General features: G+C 48.3%; 1 protein-coding gene across 1 annotated transcript in view; it reads right to left on the bottom strand.

Annotated features, from left to right (window-relative positions):
* Positions 1 to 14,439, bottom strand: part of PSD2 (pleckstrin and Sec7 domain containing 2) — a 30,909-nt gene that overhangs the window by 11,373 nt on the left and 5,097 nt on the right. Inside the window, exons 4-7 of the mRNA XM_037061723.1 lie at positions 13,841 to 13,921; positions 9,766 to 9,878; positions 8,979 to 9,037; positions 90 to 179 (exon numbers count right to left, since the gene is read on the bottom strand). Coding sequence (XP_036917618.1) covers positions 90 to 179; positions 8,979 to 9,037; positions 9,766 to 9,878; positions 13,841 to 13,921 — 343 coding nt within the window. The remainder of the gene's footprint in view (positions 1 to 89; positions 180 to 8,978; positions 9,038 to 9,765; positions 9,879 to 13,840; positions 13,922 to 14,439) is intronic.

Raw genomic sequence — 14,439 nt, 5'->3', positions numbered from 1 at the left:
AAACACCAGGATTTAGTGGGGCAGAGACCGCTCTCCTCTCCACCCACTCTGGAACAGCTGGGGGCATGGGGACCATGAGCAGGTTTTACCTTCAGCAGGTCTTTGGAAAAGTCGTGGCCATCATTCAGCTGGTCCAAGTTGGCAATGAATTGCTGGCAGGACATCTTCTTGCCAATGTTCTGTAGTGGAGAAATGGTTCTGCCTGAGGTCAGGGGTGGAGGCTGGTGTGGACCCACTCCTGCCCTGCCCAGCCAGGCGGCATCAAGGGCAGGACTTCCTTTGTCTCCAAGAGTTTATGAAACTCTCTTTCACATTCAAGATTCTATTTGATCCTGAAGCATCATGAGAGGTTGAGGTTCTCCCCAGGCCCAGATGAAGAAGTCAGATTAAATGAAGTATTATAATAGTCGACACTTGCCAGGTGCCTGCTGTGTACCAGCTATTGAACTTGACATGCATTATCTTGTTTCCTTCTCACACAAGGAGGAGGGGAGGTGGTTGTTGTTACTGTCCCCATTTGACAGGTAAGGAAACTGAGGTGCAGGAAGGTGATGTGCCCATGATCACACAGCAAGAAAGTGAGAGGGCTGAGCATGTCTGACACCAAAGCCCATGCTCTCACCCGCTACTCCATGGTTAACTCTCCCAAGGTCACACAGTACCAGGATTTGAACCCAGGCCTCTTGGCTCCTGAGCAGAAGCTCTGTGTATTCTGTCACAACTGTCTCACCCTCTCACCTGTACAGAGGGGCGGCAAGACCTCCAAGAGGTAGGTGAAGTGAGGGAGAGTTTGGTCTTATGAAAACCAAAAATCAATTCCCACCATCTACACCCCATGCTGAGCTCGGCTGGGGGCAAGGGAACCTCAGCAAATGGTTTTCCTCCAGGTGATACAAACAGACGAAAAGCTGGAACTAAGTGCACCCCCAAGTTCTGCCCTCCTTATACCCACTAAGTAGCAAAGGGGCTCCAGCCCCCAAACCCAACATCTGATACTTTTAGACTCTCCTTGCTGTGTCCACATTTGAGGAAACATTGGATGACACTTCATCTTTGTGAGGACAAGGACCCTTGAACACCAGCTACTTGTTGGTACAGGACTTTGTGGGTTTAGGTTTGCTATAGGGCAGTGTCTCCCAAGATCTACCTATCAATGGAACAACTATTCCCCCTAAAAGGGATTTCATAATCAAATAAGTTTTTTTTACATGTTTCAGAGTCTTTAACATGCTTAAATATGTTAGATGCCTCCAAGGAGAGGAGTCCATGGACAATTTCCCGAATTTATTGATGTTGGCACCATTTTAGCAAAGGCTCTGTTAATATAATGTGGGACATTGATACACCACAGAGAATAATGCAGAAAACAGTGATATAAGGCTTTATGTGTAGCTGACAAGCAAGAATTTTCTACCCCCTATGTGTGCCTTGATATAGTGTATTTCGCATGTTTATGTGTACATGTTACATGTACTTGTGTGTATATATGTACTACATCCATAGCCACTTACGTGTGCATCCATAATGAAAAAGTATAGGACAACGTTGATAATATTGTCTGAGTTCCACATACACCGAACCCTCCCCAGCCATCAGTCAGGAGTGCAGAATCAAAAAATACCCAGGCAAGCCTTCCAGTCCTAGTAACAACAGACTAGCTTGCTTGTTGCAGGTGAACCCTCCCAGAAGAAACAATTGCTGACCAAAATATTAATAAAACAATTGCTGACCAAAATATTAATAATCAATAAAATATTAATGCCTGGGTGAAGGCATTGGGAGAAATATAAAATCAGAGAGGACTGCAAGGGTACAGATCCTGCAGAGGAGGGAACTGCGGAGAGGTGGGCCCAGCAAGGAGCAGTTTTCCTCCTGGAAGCATCTGCCAATTCACAAGCAGTGGCTAAAAGCCTGAATGGCTGCATAGTTCATTTCCAGTTCACTCCCAGTTCGTTTACAGAACTGGAAAAAAAAATTGGAGTTCAGGACTCACCAAGGACGAGGGGCCCTGGGAAACACCCCAGTCATGCTTCAAAAAAAGGAAATTAAGAAAGAGAATAGTAAAGGCAGTTCTTCAGACAGAAGAGAAATTATCTTAGATGGAAGCATGGAGAAGCAGAAAGAAATGAAGAGCAACGAAAAGGGTGGCCAGATCTAAATGAATAGATATCAATTGTGGAAAGCAATAATAAAAATGTTTTATAAGGAATAAAGTATATAGAAATATATAATAGTTAAAAGCATGATGACAGTAGTATAACAGTTGAAAGGGCAATAGAAGGAGTTAAAGTGCTTTAAGGGTATTTTGCCGTTGCTGGTGTGGCTCAGTTGGCTGGAGCGCCATCCCAGACATCAAAGGGTTGGGGGTTCAATTTCCGGTCAGGACACATATCTAGGTTGTGGGTTCCATCCATGGTACCCAGCCTGGGCACATATAGGAGGCAGTCAATTGATGCTTCTCTCTCTCCCTTCTTCTCTCACAAAAATCAATAAAAACATCCTCAGGTGAGGATTAAAAAAAGAGAAAAAACATATACTAATCTGGCACATTTAAACTCAAATACATTGGTAATTCATGACATGGTCAAATTGAGAGGCAAAGATTATCAGACCTGATTTTTTAAGTGTATGATACAAAAGATACATCTTAAATATAATGGAACACAAATCTTGCAAGCAAAAGATAGGAAAATATGTAAATGCAAACACTAACAAAAGAACTTCAGTATAACCACACTAATATCCGACAAAATAGATGTGAAAACAAGGAGCATCACTAGAGACAGAGATGATGAATAACAATAACAGGTCACCCCACCAGGAGATAGGAGCATCCCAAATTCGTGGGCCACAAATAACAGAGTCCAAAAAGTTGATAGACCCAAAAGGAGGAAGATACGTTCACAATCTTGGCTGGACATTTTAACACTGCTTTCTCAGTAACAGGAAGAACAAGAATACTAAACAATTAATTCGTTAACAATTCCTTAGGGCCAATAACTCAGAGAACCTGGATGAAATGGACAAATTCCTACAAACCCACAAACTACCAAAACCGGCTCTAGAAGAAATAGGAAATCTGAATAGGCCTGTAACAAGTAAAGAGATTGAATCAATGATCAAAACTTCACAACAAAGAAAAGCCCAGGACCAGATGGCTTCACCGGTGAATTTCACCAAGCATTTAAAGAAAAGTTAACACCAATATTTCTCCAACTCTTCAAAAAACTGAAGAGCAGGGAACACTTCCTGAAGGCTAGCACTACCCTGATGCTAAAACTTGACAAAGACATCACAGAAAAAGAAAACTATGAAACAGTATCTCTTATGACTATAAATGCAAAAATCCTCAACAAAATACTAGCAAACAGAATCCAGCAGCATATTAAAAGGATTGTATACCTTGATCAAGTGAAATACATCCCAGGAATGTAAGTGTGGTTCAACACACAAAACCCACTAATGTAATACACTGAATTAGTAGAATGGGGTGGGGGCAGAATACATAATCATCTCAACTGATGCAGAAAAAGCATTTGACAAAACCCAACACCCTTTCACGATAACAACACTGAACAAACTAGAAAGAGAACGTCCTCAACATGATAAAAGGCACATATGAAAACCCACATCTAACCTTGTACTCAGCGGTGGGAGACTGAAAGCTTTGCCCCTAAGATCAGGAGCAAGGCAGGGCACTCACTTTTCCATTTCTGCTCAACACTGTACTGGAAGTTCTAGCCAGAGCAATTAGGAAAAAATAAATAAATAAATCTCCATTTGCAGATGACATGATCTTATACATAGAAAATTCTAAAGAATCTAAAGAAAAACTTTAGAACTAATAAACAAACTCAGCAAAGTTGCAGGATATAAGATCAACACAAAAATTAATTGTATTTCTGCCCTGGCTGGTGTAGCTCAATGGATTGAGCACAGGCCTGAAAATCAAAGGGTTGATGGTTTGATACCCAGTCAGGGCACATGCCCGGGGTGTGGGCCTGGTCCCCAGTAGGGGGCACATAAGAGGCAACCACACACTGATGTTTCTCTCCCTCTCTTTCTCCTTCCCTTCCCCTTAAAAATAAATAAATAAATCTTTTTTAAAAATTAATTGTATTTCTATATGTTAGTAAAGAACTATCAAGTGAAAGAAAACAAATCCATTTACAATAGCATCAAAAAGAATAAAATACTTAGGAATGAGTTTAACCAGGGAAGGGGAAGACTTGTATGCTGAAAACTACAAGTGATTGCTGAAAGAAGTTGAAGATCTGAATAAACAGAAACACAACGTGTGATCATGGATTGGAAAACTTGGTGTAACTAAAACAGTAAGACTCCCTAAACCATCCTATAGATTTCTATCAAGATTCCAATGGCCTTTTCATATTTGTAGAAATAAGAAAACTTATCCTCAAATTCATGCGGAATTGCAAGGGATCCCAAAATAATCTTGGAAAAGAACAAAGTTGGAAGACTCACACTTTCTGATTTTAAAACTTACTACCAAACCAGAGTGATAAAAACAGAGGGGCATGGCATGGCAACAGACATGTAAGTCAATGGGATAAAACTGGGAGTCCATAAATAAACTCACTTTCGTGCGAATTTTTGACAACTGTGCCAAGCCCTCCCAATGGGGAAAGAACAGCCTCTTCAACAAATGGTGATGGGACGACTGGATAGCCACAAGCGAAGGAATGAAGTAGGACACTCCCTTCACACTACGCACAAAAATTAACTCAAAATGGATCAAAGATCTAAATCTATAAAACTCTTAGAAGATAGGGATACATCTTCATGACCTTGGATTTAGCAATGATTTCTTAAAACAGGACACCTAAATCAAGGAACAGGAAAAAAACCTGATAAATGGGACTTCATAAAAATCTAAAACTTTTGTTTATCAAAAGACACAATCAGCCCTGGCTGGCATGGCTCGGTCAATTGGGTGCCGGCCTGCGAACGAAAGGTCGCCAGTAGGATTCCCAGTCCCGGCACCTGCCTGGGTTGCGAGCCAGGTCCCCTGTTGGGGGTGCAGGAGGCAACCTCCTCACACATTAATGCTTCTCTTCCTCTCTTTCTCCCTCCCTTCCCCTCACTCAAAAATATAAATAAGTAATTTTTAATAGATTTTATTTATTTATCTTTAGAGGAGAAGGGAAGGAGAGAGGGAGAGAAACATCAATGTATGGTTCTCTTGTGTTTCCCCTGCTGGGAACCGGCCTGCAACCCAGGCATGTGCCCTGACTGGGAATCGAACCGCGATCGTGTGGTTCGCAGGCCCACGCTCAATCCACTGAGCTACACCAGCCAGGGCTAAATAAGTAAAATATTTTTTAAAAAGTTCAAAGATACTGTCAAGAGAGTAAAAAGACGACCCACAGAATGGAGGAAGACTTGCAAATCCAAAATAGATAAAGAACTCTTACAACTAAACAACAAAAGACTAACAACCCAATTAGAACTGGACACAAGACTTGAATAGACTTTTGTCCAAGAAAGATACATAAATGGTCAAAAAACACATGAAAAGATGTTCAACATCACTAATCATTAGGGAAATGCCGATCAAAACCACAATGAGATAATACTTCATACCACTTAGGAAGGCTACTATCACAGGACAGAAAACTAACAACCTGGTGAGGATGTGGGAAAATCGGCACCTTTGTGCACCGCTGGTGGAAAGGTAAGATAGATCACTCGTTGGAAAACAGTGTGGTTGTTTCTCAAAAAGTTAAAAGTAACATGAGTATAGGGTTTCAGTTCAGGAGTTATGAAAAAGTTCTGGAGGTTGTTTGTATGACAACGTAAATAGCCTTAACACTATTGAACTATACATTGAAAAATGGTTAAGGTGGTAAATTTTTAGTTATGGGTATTTTTACCACAATCCTTAAAATAAAATTTTACAAATCAAAAAGATAGGCAAAGGTTTTGAGTGGACATTGCTCCAAAGAAACTACACACATTGCCAAAGATCACATTAAAAAATGCTCAGCATCAATATCATTAGTTATTAGGGAAATGAGAATCAAAACCACAACTTACCCACTAGGACAGCAATAATTTTTCTGTGGGGTGGGGAGGGTTTGCAGAAACTGAAACTCTCATATGTTACTGGTGGGTATTTAAAATGTTTTAGCCACTATGTAAAACAGTTTCACCGTTCATCCAAAAGTTAAACACAAAATTACCCTTTGACAAAGCTAATGTACTCCTAGGAATTAAAAACAGGTGTACAGACAAAAAAATTGTTCTTAAATGTTCATAACACTATTCACAATAACCTAACGGTGGAAACAACCCACCCACCCAGCAACAGATGACTGGATAAACAAAATACGATACATCTTTGTGATGGAATATTATTCGGCCGTAAAAAGGAATGAGCTGCCGACACATGCTACAACAAAATGTATAGGATTTACCATTTTAACCATTTTTAAGTATATAGTTCAGTAGTGTTAAGGCTATTTACACTGTTGTGCAAATAATCTCCAGAACTTTTTCACGTAATCTTGAAAACATTCTGCTGACTAAAAGAAATCAGACATGAAAGGCTGCATATTGTGTGATTCCGTTGACATGAGATACCCAGACTGGGCAAATCCATGGAGACAGAAAGCAGATTAGTGGTTGCCAGGGCTGAAGGGAGGAGAGAATGGGGAGCATCTGCTGATGGGCGTGGGGCTTCCTTTCGGGGTGATGAGAAGGCCTGGACCCAGGGGATAGTAATGGTTGCACATCACGAGAATGTGCTTAAATCTACTGAATTGCATACTTTAAAGTGGTCAAAATGGTAAGTTTTGTGTTATGTACATTTTACCACAATAAAAACAATCACTAAGGAGATACAAGATGTTTGCAACACAATTACAAGGATCAACCTTATTGCTGTGCATAGGACCTTCCAACCAACAACGGCAGAATACACTTTCTGTTCCAGTCCACATGAAACACCTGCTAAAACTGCTCTCTCTCTGGACAGAAAGGCAAGACAACAAATTACCAAGAAGTGAAATCAAACCAGGTAAGTTATCTGATTTAAAAACTAATAATAACAACAACCAGGCAAAAAGACATGTACCCAGAAAGGAAAAAAGAGAGACAAGTACCTGGATCATTCCAAAGCCAAAGGGAGGGGGATGACATGGGACCTCCAAGTGCCCGTCTCCTCTCCCCACTACCCCGTTTGGATCCACAGGGCCTCCTAACCTGCCCTTGACCCACAGACCCACCCATGGCCTGGGTGTTTGAGGGGCGGCTGTGAGGCAGGGAAGAGATGGGGAAGCACCTGCAGGGAACAACGCTTCCCTCGGAGAGTTCACAGTAGCGGCAACCACCAGGCCCTGGGCCAAAGGTTCCCCTAGCACTGTCTCCTTAAGCCTCACAGGGACTTTACAGTGGGGGAAACTGAGGCTTCGAGAGTTAAGTAACTTGCCCCAGGCCACACAGCTGTCCTGTGGAGAAGCCTGCAAGCCTTGCTCCTGACGGTTGTGCATGAACATCCTGCCCCCGCACCCCGCTCTGATCTGTGAACTCGAGATGCTTCTCTTCGGCTGAGAGCATCATGTGGTAACTGACCCACTGAATAGCGGCTGCTGTGTCCTTAACAGCCCTGGGCCATGAAAGGGCATCCAGGGCGGGGCACAGCAGTGACCGGGTCCTGAGGTTGCTCCCAGGCCCCCCCAAGGATAGGTGGGGTGTGTTTAATGCTCCTCTGAAGGTGTGCTAGCCACACCTGCTCTCCACAGGAAAACAGAGCAAGCCGATCTTGGGGGAACGTTAGCTGGTTAACAGGTGTTAGCTCTGGTGCCATTCCCAGAGAATACATACATCTTCCCTCCCGCCCACACTCAGGCTGTGGGCACAGGCGGACTAACCCAAGTTGTCACACAACTTCTCTTCCTACCAAGTTCACCGAGGCCTTCACCATCCACAGGCCAGCTGCCCCAGCACGCCCTGGCCCACGTGGGCTCCTGTAAGACAGAGTGTGGTCTTCACATTCCTGACCCTGCAGGGATCTGTAGGCTGGGCCTTCAGGTTCTCCATCACTTAAATGTTAGCACTAATAATGAATACTGTTGCTTTCTAACATAATAATGTTATTCGTAACTAAACCCTTACTGGGTGCCAGACCCTGACACTTGGTGCTGTGGGCATTACCTCTCGGCCCTCCCGGAGTGATGTGGGGGAGACCATCACCGCCACCTCACAGGAGCAGAACCTGAGACCCAGAGAGGACCCTCGTCCCATCCAGGGTCGCAGAGCTACCACATGGAGGCAAGAGTAGGATCTGAAGTCGGCTCTGTCCCAGTCCTTTCTCCCACCCTACATGCCCTGGACTTTCTGGATTGACTCTGGAACCAGACATGATGGCCCATTGTCCCCATCAGTCACTCAAATATCCCCAACCCGGCAGGGGACTCTGACCACCCCGGGGTGAGCCATGACAGGGCAGTGATGGGTGGGGCCAGACACAGGGGTGGGGACATGGAGGAGAAACACGGAGATGAGAGTCTAGGCCCACAGGACATGCATACCAGCAGCCACACTTACCACCTGAGGGCAGGCAAGAGAGCCCAAGAGGGGTCCCCGGAGCAGACGGAGGAAAAAGGAGTTATTGAGTCAGAGCAGCATTGAGACAGCCCAAGGCCTGGGCCAGACACAGCCTCACAGCCCACCCGGAGCCCATCTGTCCCTTCACTGTTTGCCTGGTGGGGACAGAGTGACAAGGATGTCCCTTGAGGAACACTGCCATTTGACTGATAGGAGCTACTTGAGTGGGGCCCAAGGCCCCTCTCAGGGGGATAAATGGGGCAGGGCCTGGTCTAGAGGCTGCTCTGCCCGGCCGACAGAGCGTGAGAACTAAGCAGGTCTCAAGAGGGGGGCTGGAGAGAAGGCTGAGCCCTGGGCAGCCCAGGTGGGTCAGTGAGAGGACACTCCCCCTCCCAGCCTCCCCAACTCACATGTCCGTGCAGGTCCGTGTTGAGCAGCATCAGGGCACAGGTGAGCGTGTGGATGCCATCTGAATCAGAAATGGTGGCTCCCTCAGTGTAGGGACCCACTCACTCCCACCCCAGCCCTCCACCTTCTGGTCTCCCGACAGAGCCAGCCTGAAGGTCTTAGAGACTGGAAGCGGCCAGCCACCTGCCAAATGCGTCTCTGGGCCCAGGGCCTGCGTGATGCTCCCTGCCCTACGCCCACTGCAGCACTCAAGTCACTTGCCTGCCCAAGGTCAGGGACAACCCCTCCCTCAAAGGAGACCTGACCCCCTGGGCCTGCGCCAGCCCAAACTCCTGCCTCCTGTGGCCAAACTCACAGGGGTGGCTCTGGTTCCCGGGCCATGTCCTTGCCATGGCCTCTGTCGCTTCCAATAACTGGCCTAATCCCCCAGTTTCTGGGACTCAGGTCCATCCTTATGGCAGGGCCCTCCCCTGAGAGGGCTCCAATTCAGACCCCCACATCGGGACTCCCGCCACACTGAGACTCAGCGCTGCAACAGGGGACCAGCAAGAATGAAGACCAAAGGGCTGAATCTCTAGGATGGAGGATTTTCAGGCCTGGGAATGACGACGGGCACATTTGCACGTCTCTTGCCCAGCAGGCGGTGCCCATCCCATGTGCCATAGTTTATTCACTCAGTGTTCACTGGGCAGAGCAGGGTGGCGGGTGGGCCAGGGGCAGGAAGAAGCCAGGGCCTGGCTGGTGGGGGACGGCAGAGCGGGGCGGGCAGAGCGGGGAGGGCGGCCGTACCTTCCGAGGTGCTGTCATCAGGGTTGCACTGGTGGTACCGGCGGGAGAAGTGAGTGAGGACCCGCTCTCGCTCCTGCGTCTCCCCCATCAGCGGGAAGGCCTTCAGGAAGGTCCTGGGGGGCAATTCGGGGATGCTGAGGGTCTCCCAGAGCCCCGAGTCAGTCTGGGTCCTCCGACACACACATGCATACATGTGCATGCACACACAGACATGCACAAACACGCCTGCCCGAGTGGGCCAGTGCTCTAGTGCCCCAGCACCAGAGCCCAGGGAGGTGCCCGGTGCCCAGGACAGCTCCCGGAGTTTCAGCCCCCATCACCCTCCAGCACCCCTTTGGAAGTAGGCAGGGGGCAGACTGCAAGTAACAAACGCAGAACACCTCAGTGCGGGCGTGGGCTCTCCTTCGGGGTAAATGCCCACTCCTCGCTCCCTCCTAGAAGCCTGGCCCAGGCTGTCCACGCCTGCCCTCAGGCTGCTCGGCCTCAGCCAGGCCCGCCCCTCACTCCGTGTGCTGCCTGCTGAGCCCACAGCCGGCCCTGCCTGCCTCACTTCTCCCCCACTCCAGGTCTGAGCTGTCCAGAGGTTCTTCACTCCCAGCCTCAATCCATCCTCTTTCTCCTCCTCCTCCTCAGGTAACTGCACCCAGCACTACCCCAGAATGTCCTCCCTGTGGGCACCGGGTGGTCTTTCTAAACACACATCAAGACTCACCCCTGCTTCAGATCTGTCACTGGCTCCCCAGAGCCCTCAGAACAATGCCCATGCTCCTCACATCCTGGCCTTCCCCACAACCCCACCTCCCTCCTGTCCCCTCAGCCTCGCACCCACCTGCTGCCTCTCCGCACAGGATTCACACCCTGGACAGGACAGGTGCCTTCATTGCCTGGTGCCTCTGAGCAGGCTGGGCCCTGCCTGGAAGGCCTTCCCCCCTCCACTCGGCAGCTCTGAATCCCTCCCAAGGCACAATTCAAAGGTCACCAGCTCTCAGGGGCCCTGGCAGCTGATCCCAAACCAAGGGGACTGGAAGAGGGCCCTGGGTCCCTCACCTGGGGAAATTGCAAGCCAAGGCAGTTTAGGTCTCTGTCTGTCCTGGTTCATGAAACCAGCTCGTTACTAATTTAGCAATGGTCCATTTGGCCTCTGTAATGCTCACTTTGTTTTATCCTCTCTCACGTTGCTCCTCAGGAAAACAGGGACCCGGAGCCCCATCTCGGCCAGCCCTTACCCCCCGAGGCTTCCCAAGGCATCTGAAACTGCCGACCGACCACAGTCCAATCCCAATCCATCAACCACTGCACAGAAACAGTCCATCTGCCACCTGGTTTTCTTCCTCTCCCTGTTCTCTTCTCCTCCGCTGGCCCCCAGCTCTGTCTGCCCCCTCTTCTCACACCAGGACTTTCTAAAACCCATCCCAGCCCCTACTCCCAGCTCAACAGCCCTTCCCTGGGGGGCTTCACTAAGCCCTAAGCCAGGGGGTCTTCACTAAGCCCTTCCCTGGGGGTCTTCACTAAGTCCTAAGCCAGGACAACTGCCACCAAACTCAGGCCTTGTCTTCTCCCATCCGACCCTCTCCAGGATCCTGACTCCTCTGAATCAAAAGCTGTCAGCATGCGGCTATCAGCACTGCCTCCCAAATCCTGATTTACACCCAGCACCTGCTGTGGCTCCCCAGTGCCTCAGTCTATTGGGCTGACATACAAGGCCCTGCAGCCCAGTGCCCAGCCTCTGATCACGCACTAATGCACCCAACCCCTTCCCCCGAAGTCCTCCCCACTCCTATGGAAACCTCAGCCTCCGAGCAGGCCAGTGCAGCTAGCAGAGACCAGCATGTCCAGAGACCGATGGGAAGACCTGACAGAACGCATCTCTCTGAAGCTGTGAGAAAACTGCTAACATAACAAAGGGCAAAAGCACCCAGATTCTGGAGAGGAGAGATGGGCTGGTGATTATGGGCACAGGCAGCAGACAGAGCATTTGGTGGCTTCACAGAACTGAAGGGACAACCCCAGAGACAAGGGGCTGCACACGCACAGCTAGTTCTCCTTTGAGAGATTTGCCAGCTTCTGAAATGTGTGGGGCAGGGTTCAAAAAGCTGAGCAAAAAGCCTCTGAGAAGCAGAGGGATTTGGTTTTCCCACAGTCTTGCCATATTGAGGAGATAAAGTTGGATTCGTGACCCACCCAAAGGGGAGGCCCCCGTGAACACACCAGGGTCACTATGGAAAGCCTGATGGGACCTTCCTCCTGGGGTGGGCTGAACCCTAAACCAACTCTCAGCTCAGCCCTGGCTGGATGAGGACCACCTCCCCTGCCTCCCTTAACTGCCTAGCGCCGGCAGGGCCGATGCTCCCTAAAGACACGTAGTGTTCTAGAGTCGCTGTAACCCTACATAAAATGCACAGCATCTAATCAAAATGCTGCTAAGCATACGAAGAGACCGTTTTTGATGGGACCAAAAGGAAAAAATAGACAATAGAAATAGATACAAGCCCTGGTTGGTGTGGCTCAGTAGATTGAGCACCGCACTGTGAAGCAAAGGGTCACTGGTTCGATTCCCAGTCAGGGCACATGCCTGGGTTGCAGGCCAGGTCCCCAGAAGGGGGCCTGCAAGAGGCAACCACACACTGATGTTTCTCTTTCTCTCTTTCTCCCTCCCTTCCCCTCTCTCTAAAAATAAATAAATAAAAATCTTAAAAAAGGAAAGGAAAGAAACAGAGACAGATAATACAGACACTGGGATGCACAGACAAGGACTTCGAAATAACCCTGACTAACATGTCAAGAAAAGAAAGGGGAAATGGAGAAACCAAGTGAAAAGAGGGGGAGTTCCCCAGAGAATTAGCATCTATAAGAAATATTTTTTAATACAAAAAATTCTAAGCCCTGGCTGGTGTAGCTCAGTGGATTGAGCACAGGCCTGCGAACCAGAAGATCGAGGTTTGATTCCCAGTCAGGGCACATTGCCTGGGTTGCAGGCCAGTTCCCTGCAGGCCAATTCCCAGCAGGAGATGCACAAAAGGCAACCATACATTCATGTTTCTCTCCTTCTCTCTTTCCCCTCTAAAGATACATAAATAAATAAAGTCTTTAAAAAAGACAAAAAAACTTTTAAAAAAAAGAAAAAAGAAAAAAATTCTAGAACTGAAAAATATAACAGCAGAAAGTAAAAATCCAGTAAGTGGATTTAATGTCTCTGATGGAGACAGAAACAGGGTAAGTGAACTCTGAACAGGACAACAGATAATAGTCCAACTGAGCAGAGAAAAAATGATGGAAAATACATTATTTCAAAAGTGCAAGCCCTGGCTGGCGTAGCTCAGTGGATTGAGCACGGGCCTGCGAACCAGACGATCGCGGTTCGATTCCCAGCCAGGGCACATGCCTGGGTTGCAGGCCGGTTCCTTGCAGGCTAACTCCCAGCAGGGGACGCACAAAAGGCAACCATACATTGATGTTTCTCTCCCTCTCTCCTTCCCCTCTAAAGATATATAAATAAATAAAATCTTAAAAAAAAAAGAAACTATACAGGCTTTGGATAATCTTTAAAAAAAAAAAGTGCAAGAGACACATGAGATACAACGAGAAGGTCTGATACGCAAGGGCCACCCAGCCCTGAGCTCAGAGACCACTGCCCCTCCCCTGAGGGCTCTGCCTGGTGTGCCCTGCGGCCTTGGCCACAGGGCCTGTGAGACACTGGCTGCCTCCTCCCAATGTGGGCCCTCCTGAGGGTTCCTCCCTGGCTCCAAACGCCAGTGAGACCTCAGATCAAATCTCCACCAACAACTGTGGAAAAGTCAGAAGCAGAGGCTGGGGGGTGGGGCACAGCACCTTCTTTCCCCTCCTAAAGAGTCATGAGGCAACGCTATGTGATTCACAGGCCTTAGCACCGGCCACGTAGAGGGTACTCCTGGAGTCACCAGAAGGCTGCTGCAGATGGCCCCTTCCCCAGCCTCCCTCAGAGCAGTCAAGACACTGGCCCAAGGCTGCACAGCAACTTCATGAAAGAGCTGGCATGAGAATCCAGAGATACAGCCTGCACCACCTGTGGGCACTGCCCTGCCCCAGCCCCACTGACCTGAGCGCTCGGTCCAGAGTCAGGCCTGAGAAGTCGAAGAAGCTGAGGTACTCCCCGGCCACCAGCCTGCTGAACTCGTTGCTGCCAGGAGAGCATGGGGTGTCCATGAGAAGTGGGGCACAGCAAACAGTGGGGGTATGTAGGCAGTGGTACCCTGACCCACCCACCCAGACCTGCCGCCCCTGGTCACACCGGCCAGGGCATAAGCTCTAAAATATTCCAGCAAATGGCAGGGCACTGTTTGGGGGCAGGTAGGGTAAACAAGAATAAAAAATGGTCAATAATTTTGAATCTGAGAAATAGGTACGTAAAGGTTTAATACATTTTCTCTGCTTTTCCACATATTTGCAAGTTTCATAGAAAAGTGTCATTAGAGAGAAAGAAAGGAACAGCCAGTGTGTCAGCACCGTTGAAGGTGAGGTCTGGTGACAGCCACCAGCTTCGGGGCCCAGGCAGCTACGGGCCACAGTGGGAGGGGCTTCTGAAGGGATAGGGTGGGAAGAAAAGCCAGCCCTGGGCTGAATGTGGAGAAGTGGAGGGGCAGAGGCCACCCAGGGCACAGAATCCTGAGATTTCTGGCTGTGAAGAAGCAGGAGGAA

Source organism: Sturnira hondurensis, unplaced genomic scaffold, assembly GCF_014824575.4.
Source record: "Sturnira hondurensis isolate 20B ecotype Veracruz unplaced genomic scaffold, ASM1482457v3 Scaffold0001120, whole genome shotgun sequence".
Taxonomy (NCBI): domain Eukaryota; kingdom Metazoa; phylum Chordata; class Mammalia; order Chiroptera; family Phyllostomidae; genus Sturnira; species Sturnira hondurensis.
Note: the sequence above shows the minus strand (reverse complement) of the source record. Positions and strands in the feature narration are given on the sequence as shown.